Source organism: Lacerta agilis, chromosome Z, assembly GCF_009819535.1.
Source record: "Lacerta agilis isolate rLacAgi1 chromosome Z, rLacAgi1.pri, whole genome shotgun sequence".
Taxonomy (NCBI): Eukaryota; Metazoa; Chordata; class Lepidosauria; order Squamata; family Lacertidae; genus Lacerta; species Lacerta agilis.
Genome location: NC_046331.1, coordinates 1,183,924 through 1,193,165, shown reverse-complemented (window position 1 = coordinate 1,193,165; position 9,242 = coordinate 1,183,924). Strand labels below are relative to the sequence as shown.

The 9,242-nt window shown below is 44.8% G+C and overlaps 1 protein-coding gene across 1 annotated transcript; it reads right to left on the bottom strand.

Moving 5' to 3' along the window:
* Positions 1 to 2,679: 2,679 nt before the first annotated feature.
* NDUFA8 (NADH:ubiquinone oxidoreductase subunit A8) lies at positions 2,680 to 6,729 on the bottom strand. Its single transcript, XM_033137880.1, has 3 exons — positions 6,431 to 6,729; positions 5,047 to 5,212; positions 2,680 to 2,943 (listed from the first exon to the last, which is right to left on the bottom strand). Exons 1-3 carry the CDS (start codon positions 6,724 to 6,726, stop codon positions 2,806 to 2,808), a joined length of 600 nt encoding a protein of 199 aa, XP_032993771.1. The 5' UTR covers positions 6,727 to 6,729; the 3' UTR covers positions 2,680 to 2,805.
* Between the last annotated feature and the right edge of the window lie 2,513 nt (positions 6,730 to 9,242).

The window sequence follows — 9,242 nt, the reverse complement described above, 5'->3', positions numbered from 1 at the left end:
CTCCGTCAGTCCTTGCTTCTTCTTTTTTTGTCCCACCTAAGGGAACATAAAAAGCTGATCTCTGTATAGCCCAGTGTTGCCTACACTAAGGGGCATTATCTTAGAATCAGTCAGAAGGCACCCGGAGGATCATCCAGCCCAACCCCCTGCAATGTAGGAATATGCAGGGATTGAACCTGCAACCCTGGCGTCATCAGCACCATGCTCTAACCAACTGAGCCATCCAATTAGTGCAGCCGCAGCTCTCCAGGCTTTCAGGCAAGAGTGTCTCCTAGCAATATAGAGAGAGGCCACTGGGGATGCAACCTGGGGCCACCTGCATGCAAAGTCGGTGTTTGACCACTGAGCTAGGAGCTGACACTTCTTGATGCAGAGACAAATGTTTTTTAAAAAGGAAGCTTGGGGAGGAGGGGTACACACCCAAAGCATTTCAGTGAGTACTGAGGGTGTTGTGGCCACAGAATGTTGTAGTGGGGTGTGGGGAGTGAATGGAGTAGCATGGAAGAGGTGCATGTGGCTGGCTGGCACCCTGGAGAGCAGCACTTCAGGCTACAACATTTGATCTCAGGTCACACCTGTATGGGCAGCAACCAATTAAAGCATGCCCAACTGATACACGATCACAAATGCATGGCTCCTTTTGGACCCAGAAGAGGGCAGAACATGATGGGACATGCTTATGCACACTCTGCCAATGCGTGTAGGGACCAGGAACGGAACCTGCATGCAAAACGGTCACCACCTGTATATATTTATATATAAACACACACAAATATATATATATATTTACACACCTCACCGTAGCTCAATGTTGGGGCATTTGCTTTGCACGCAGAACCTGGTTCCATGTTCAATCCCTGGCAACTCCAGACAGGGCTGGGAGGGATTTCCTGCCTGAAATCCTAGAGATGCTGCTAGTCAGTGTAGACAATACTGAAATAGATGGACCAGTGGTCTCACTTGGTATAAGGCAGCTTCCTAGGCTTCCATTAAAATACCCAAGGCAGTTTACAATGGTTAACTGAAATAAACCAGGATATGGATGAGAAGCAGCAGAGCTTTTTTTTCAGCCAGAACTCGCTGGAACTCAGTTCCACCATCTCTAGTGGGCACCATTGCTATGTTCAGAGAACAATACAATGGTAACTCTGCTTACGTTCACCTCCGGTTACATATCCTTCGGGATACGTACACGGCAAACGTGGAAGTATTTCTGGATTTCGCTGCGTGCACATGCGCAGAAGCGCTCTACATGCCGCGCACATGCGCAGAAGCACTAAACCATGCCGTGTGCATGCCTAGAAGCAGCACCTCCAGGTTGCGAATTCTTTGGGATCTGAGCGGAGCTCCGGAATGGATCCTGTTCGCAACCGGAGGTACCAATGTACCTGTACACCTGGTACCTGCGCAAGGGAAGGCAATATTCCAAGGAAATAGGTTACAACCTACCTGGAGAAGCGTTCTTGTGCTGAAGACTCAACGCTGCTGAGACATTACAAGGAGACCTTGAAAGCAGCAAGTGTCCTAGCACGAGAGAGGGAGAGAAACAGGGCAAGAGGGACCAGAGACACCTACTGAAAGCTTTTGCCCTCCAGGTGCCCTCCAGGGGTAGGCAACCTAAGGCCTGTGGGCCGGATGCGGCCCAATTGCCTTCTAAATCCGGCCCACAGACTGGGAATCAGCGTGTTTTTACATGAGTAGAATGTGTCCTTTTATTTAAAATCCATCTCTGGCTTATTTGTGGGGCCTGCCTGGTGTTTTTACATGAGTAGAATGTGTGTTTTTATTTAAAATGCATTTGTGGGGCATAGGAATTCATTCATCAACCCACCCCCCACCCAAAAAAAAACAGTCCGGCCCACCACATGGTCTGAGGGACGGTGGACCGGCCCACAGCTGAAAAAGTTTGCTGACCCTTGCTCTATGGTTCAGACTATGTTGGCCAAGGCTGATTTGAGCTGTAGTCCAAGACATCCAGAGGGAACCCAAGATGCCAAGGTTTTGACAAGTGAACTCAGTTTGGAAACCAGGAAAGGAAAATTCAGTAAAAAGGGGGCAAACCCCCGAGTCCAAAGAAGTATAAACTGTACATGACCATTTGCTTTTGGGATTTAACAGCTCAAACACTTATAAATCTTTCTCAAAGACAGGACTATTATTGAAAAAGGAGTCCCGTTGGCAGCAGAACCAGAAGGATCTAAGCAAACAAACACAATTATACAGACACCCACCTGGCAGATTCTTTTAAGGGTATCCGGCTGTTTCAAAAACATTTGCCTGTTGTATAGTCTGATTTGTAAATATGTCTGTAATTGCCTGTTTTTTATTTATGTTTTCTTGATGTGGCGCTGATCTGTGTATACTTTGTTGACCTATGATCAAGGCAATTAAATATATTCTAACAATATTTCTGTAATTGATATGCCTAACATAAAGAAGTGATGCTATGTCAAACACTGGGAACCAGCCTTCCCCAACCGGGTGCCCTCCAGATGTGGAGGCTGGAGCTGCCTGGCTGTTCAAAACATCTTTCTTAAGTATAACCAACTGCATCCTGAGCCAGTGGGGGGATTTTCTTGGAATTGTTTAAGGGATGTTATTCCAGACTTAGAACTTTCTTGCACTTTTACTTTTCAGAAACAAAACCTACACATACAAGAAAATACATTAGGCAAACCATACCATTTGAAGTTTATTATCCTTAATGACTACCAAATACAGAGGGCATTCAAAACACACCAGGAAAGAGTTATTTACAGTCATCATGAAGTCTGGTGTTGTTCTGAAGGAGCCAAAATAGCCAGTTTAAAAGTCAAAGAAAAACAACTTGCTTCCATATTTAGATGTCTGCAACTCTCCTTCAACTGGTGGGTTTGGTTGTGGTCTTTGCCTAGAATGATAGGGATTCTCAGGCAGTGGCCGGTCGGTCTTCACTTTGGTGACCTGAAAGGGAAAGAATCACATTGAAATGCGTGATGAGCAGCAAACAGCCTGGAAAGAGTGACAAACAGGAAGGTTTGCAAAAGGAAGTCAGTCCATCCGAATGGTGCTAAGTGCAAACAAACCTGCATCAAGGAATCCGAGTACAGAGAGCTGCCTTATTATGCATCAGAAGTGGCCAAGCTGGTGCCCTGCAGATGGTGGACTGTTATTTATTTAACTCTTTAGTCACTTAGTACAACAGTCTCTAAGTGACTTTTGAAAGCTTAAGAGCCTATAACCCCCCCCCCCCAGGTAATGTTTCAGTAAAATCACTAAAGTAACCCAGCAGAAAAAAAACATAAACAAAAAAAGCTTCCCCAGCAAAACAAGCTATCAACCTTGTTGTCAAATGCCTGGGAGGTAAGCCTCACCCTGGCAGACGGGAGCCAAAACAGAAAAGACCCTCTGCCATGCTGTCATCTTCCAAAGTTTCTCTGAAGGGGCACCCAAAGGAGGGCCTCAAATAAAGACCAAAAGGTCTGGGTAGGTTCATACTGAGAGAGGTGATATGAAAAATATTGGGTTCCTGAGCCGTGTGTTTGAGGTTAAAACCAACACTTTGATTTGGGCCTAGACACATACAGGCTGCCTGTGCAGCTGTGTCAGGACTGGTGTTCCAAAATCTGTTCATCTTGAGCCTGGCAGCTGCACTCCACTGCAGTTTCTGAAGAGCTTTCAAAGGCAGCTTCACAGAAATTGCACCACAATGACCCAATCTTGAGTTTACCAGAGTAACTACTCCAGCCAGATTTTAGCAGACCGGACAGTGTCATGGTTAGGCCACCAGCCTAAGTTGGTGGAAGGCCCTGTGCACCACTGTGGCCACCTGTGCCCTAAGTGACAGCAGTAGATCAAGGAAGAAGCCTGAACTATGGGCCAGGATTGAAGCTGAGAGCCTTTTGTATGCAAAGCATATATCCTACTGCTAAGCTGCAGTCCTTGCACTCCATGTCACACACCCCCTTCCATGTCCTGCAGTGATTTCCCCCAATAGGAATTAGAAAGTGGTTATTCTAAGGCTCACTCTGATCTGCAGGGAAGACACATGGGTGCTCCAAGACATTAAAATTATGGTTTAAAATAAAATTATGGTTTAAAATAAACTATTGTTTAATTTGGGCAAGCTCTTTCCCCTCTCCTGACTGTGCCACATAGGAAGAAGAGAAGAGTCTGGATTTGATATCCTGCTTTATCACTACCCGAAAGAGTCTCAAAGCGGCTCACATTCTCCTTTCCCTTCCTCCCCCACAACAAACACTCTGTGAGGTGAGTGGGGCTGAGAGACTTCAAAGAAGTGAGACTAGCCCAAGGTCACCCAGCAGCTGCATGTGGAGGAGCAGAGACGCAAACCCGGTTCCCCAGATTACAAGTCTACCGCTTTTAACCACTACACCACAAAACCTAAGAGAGTCTGGTTTGTTATGTGCAAATTCAGGTTCCTGCACACTTGCAGTGTGGAGGTAAACAAACTACAAGCAGGAAGCAAAAAACAGACTTTGGTTTCTGCTTTTGGTTTGGAGACAAACTACGAACCTGTATGAACATGGGTTTGCACATCAGGGCAAGCTAGACTCCAGTTTACTTCATCCCTGCATGGCACAGTCAGAAACAGGGGAGAAGCAAAGCACTTCTCTACATTAAACCACAGCTTATTTTAAACAATGGCATTGAACACTGCTTGTGATCTGGGGTCAAAGACACAACTTGAAACCCAGAAACCAGCTACCTTCTCCAATACTAGCTCGAGAGCCGAATTTTCCATCTGGGCTGAGCCAAAAACAAACTGAAGATGACTGAAGAGAGGCCCCCTATGTGGATGCTCAAGTTATGCCATCACAATTCCCTAATAGGCAAAACTGCTGAAAAGGTTGGAATTTCTAGATACTGGCCTCAATGCTTGGGGAGCTAGCCCTGAGGAAAGACTGGCCGAGTTTGCAAATCCCTCCTGGGCCATAGTGTAGGATCAGGCGACAACATTCAGATGAGAGGCAAGATAAAAAAAAACCCTTGCAAGAAGTGATTAGGTTAACACCCAGTACACAGCCAGCAAACACATTCAGTTACCTTTGACAGCTGTCCCAGATCAGGTCTCACCCAGCCCAACTTATCCAGGACGCACTCATCAAAGACCTGCTGCTGCTTGCGGCAGTGGCGAAGCTCTAGCAGGTTATTATAGTCAATGCAAGTCCAGTATTGGGTAAATGGCTCCGCACAGTGCAGCTTAAGCTGCCTAGAAACACAAAGATGCTGCATTAATGTTTCCTGAAGTGAAAAAGTAGGCAGAGTGATTCTTAAAAGGCACCTTTTTATTTTGCTCACACATGGGTTGGAAGACCACAGCAAGCTATGTGTTCTTTCTGGTTACAGCTGGAGTACCACATAACTAAGTCCTAGTGAAAACAGAGGAACTCTGGCCATCAATGCCAACTCAGACTGCAAATATTTTCTACATTCGTGCTACCATCCCCATACCATGCAAAATCCCTATGGCAAATAACACAAATATGTTTGTCAATCCAAAACTGAGAACAACAGGATAGCATCCAATCACAAAAAGTAAACAGTGTCAATGTTATTGCCTTTCAGTTTTTCTAGAAAACTGAAGGAGGCATAGTGGATTCATAAAACTGTGTTTCAAGTTCTTACAGCATCCAATATATGACATTTTGACAATTTAAAATCCAAGTCAGATGTGAACTATCACTGACAGGAACTTTTCTAAATTAGGAAGTTGTTCCCATCATGGAGGGGAAAGGAGCTACAAGGCATGAATGGCTCATCAATTAAAGACAATAATGGGTAACCATTTGAACTCACTATAGAATTAGAGGGAAGTTAAAACAGAAGATATCTGAGCAGAAACAAGTGTGTGTGTTTTAAAGAACACAGCAGTTGTCAGAGGCATGATAATTTCTCTAGCAGATTGTAAAGGAAATCTGGATTCAGATCCCTTGCCTTGTAGGGTCACTTCAGAGATATGATTTTCCTACAGAGTTAATCATGGAGCAGGGGGAGCAAGTAGGCTATGGAAAAATAGTTAAAACAGTGTCATGGCACCTGCTTATTCTGACATAAGCAAAACTATTTACTCACTTATTTACCGGTTACATTTGTACCCTGCCTTTCCATTAAAAAATCTGTAGGTACCTAACAGCAACAACATTCACAAGATAATTGAACCAACATCTAATAAGACATAAGCAAAATTTGCTGTAGGGGAAGGAATTCAGTAGTTTCCTTTTGCAATATGAACCTGCAAAGCCTTTGGGAGGCAGGATCTCAAATACTAAAAGTGCATTTCTGACTAAAGGAAGAAGGCAAAATGAGACTATTTTATTTATTTGAAGGATTTTGTTTAATCCTGCCCTGCAGGCAAAAATAAGCCCCCAAAGATCAGTAATAATAGATGGGCCTTTGGTCTGACTCACCAACTCTTCAAATGGCATACCTGAAGAAGTCCATTGCACACTTGTTCACTTGCTTGCCCTCCTTTAAACATTTCCGTGGGTCCTTCTCCTCCCAGCGGCAAAGCATGAACTCCTTGTTGGGCTTGTCACACTGTGAGCCATAATGGTGAGCTGCTGCTTTCAGTACGGCTGAGCTTACATTTACCTGAGGAGCAAGCCAGAGAGATAGCAACAGGCTGAGTGAGCGTGTCTGGGAATGCAGAGGACTCTTGCAAGCTCCACGAGAGCCTATGGAATGAAGAAGAGCCAGGCTGCAGGCATGCATTCCCCTTCTCATACATATAAAATGGGAATAAGGTCCTGCACTCACAAGAATGCCAAGGGGCAGCACACAATGAAACTTGCGTACTGCAGTATACCCAAACATTGCAACACAATGTATTTCATTTATTTAACAGAATTTGCATACCACTTAATTGTAAATAAAACCTCAACATGGTTTGGAAAGAATATGAAATATGGGTTGGAGTTATCCATAAAAGTTGAACACAAAACACGTTTTTTTTTTAAAAAAATCAAAACATAAATAAAAACAACCAGTTAAATGTATTAAACATATATGTTGCAAACTAAGATTAGAGATTAAATTACATGTCAACTTTACATGTCTGGGCACGCTTGCCTAAACAAAGAAATTTATAATATAATAATAATTTCAGCAAGTGCAGAAGAGAGCACAGGGAAAGTTCTGGCTTAGTCAAGGCACAGGGAGTTCCAGAGTGTAGGAGCTACCACAAAATAATTATGAACACGCATAAAATTAATGGAATTAATGTAGGGTGACACTAATTATTAAGACAATGAGAATCTGAACATCCACTTTTAAACATTTTGTGAGAACAAGGGTTAGTATGGATGTGGTAGGAGGGAAAAGATACATATATATAGATATAATATCAAGGTATTTAGAGAGTGGAGTGTACAATCCCCCAGGGGCTTATGATAAGCAATATAATACTCTTAATAAATCACACCCCATTCTACACAAATGTTTTGCACAGGATTATGCATCTTATTGATATCAATGACATCAGCGGCCAAAGTAGTTGGAAGAGAGAAGACTGTAAATCAAGAATATGTAATTTGAATTAAAAAACAAAAGCCAGTTGGCAACAAGGTAGGAGTTTTCATACAAGATAACCCTTCATGGTTAAGAATCCATATTCTGCCACAGAAATCTACGAGACCCTTTCTTGTTTTTGGTGCGCCTCTGAGAATTATTGTTTTATTTATTGCATTTACATACAGTAAACATGCAGTTTACACAGCAGTTGAATCCAGGGATTTTTGCGCCTAAAGCCAAAATTGTGTAAAGTCAAAGCACACTGGGTTGAATGGTGGGTGGGGTTGCCAAAGTCTTTTTTCCTGGATTCCCACCCCTTTTCAGGCCCCCTTTTATTTTGTTTTTTTACTTTTTTGTCAAGCATTGCAGGGGGTGGACTAGATGACCTTTGGGTTCCTTCCAACTCTAAGATTCTATGATTCAACGAAGCACATAAAGCTGAATGTGCTCAAGTTAAATGTAAATTGTGGGTTCACTGTACCTTTTCCTCCAAGGAGTTCAAGGGGGTCCCACCACTCCATTATATCCTCACAACACCCCTGTAAGGTAGGTCGGGTTGGGAGATGGCTGCTGGCCCCAAAGGTCACCCAGTGAACCTCACAGCTCAGTGCGGATTTGAACCACACTCAGCCACGGGGCTTGGAGCTAGTCCTTGGAAAGGACTAGGACCTGGGAGAGACCAGGGTTCAAATCCCTGGAATTTGCTGCCAAGGAGTGTGGTGGAGTCTCCTTCTTTGGAGGTCTTGAAGCGGAAGCTTGACAGCCATCTGTCAGGAATGCTTGGATGGTGTTTCCTGCTTGGCAGGGGGTTGGACTGGATGGCTCTTGTGGTCTCTTCCAACTCTAGGATTCTATGATTCCCTGCTCTGCCATGAGGCTCACTGGGTGATCTTGAGGATGAGAAGCTGCCACTCAGCCTGGCCTACCCCACAGGGTGGTTGTTGTGGCCAGAAAGCTGTCTGCGGACGAACACTGGCTCCCTTGGCTTGAAAAGTGAGATGAGCGCTGGACACACACACACACACACACCCCAGTCGCCTTTGGCTGGACTTAACCATCCAGGGGTCCTTTACCGTTTACGTTACCTGTGGGGATCAAACGAGGAGCAGGGGAGAACCACGTACACCATCCTTCAGGGAGAAAAGTGGGATACAAATGCCATAAATAAATAAAAAAATAAGTGGAGTTTGGGGGGGGGGGTCACCAGGCTGGCAACGCCTGCTGTAAAGGGTTTGAATTCCTGTTGTCATCCTCCTTGAGGGCTTTTTTATTATTTAGAGCGGATATTTATTTAGCTTTTATCTGTTTTATTTAGAATGGATGGAATGGCCACGGGTCACTTCGAGGTTTGTGTATGTTACATGTGTTTGTGTGGAATGACTTCTCCCTGACATTTTGGGTCTTAAATGGGGGGGGGGGAGGAAGCCCTTTAACAGCGGGGGGGGGGAGTCGACCCTGCCTGCAAATGGGGGAGGGGGGCTACCTCACAGGGTTGTTGTTGTTGTTGTTGTGGAATTTAATGAGGAGGGGGGGGATGGAGAACACCGCGTGCGTCTCCTCATGGAGCTCCTTGAGAGCGAAAAGGAGGGACAGAAAATGAGGGGGGGGAGGGGAAACTGAGGTGAGGGGGTCCTCCCCAGACATTTGTGGGGGGTGGGATCGAGCTCCCCCCTCCCTCCCCCTCCGCGCGCCATTTCTCACGCTCACCGGATCCGCTTCTAGCTCCTCCA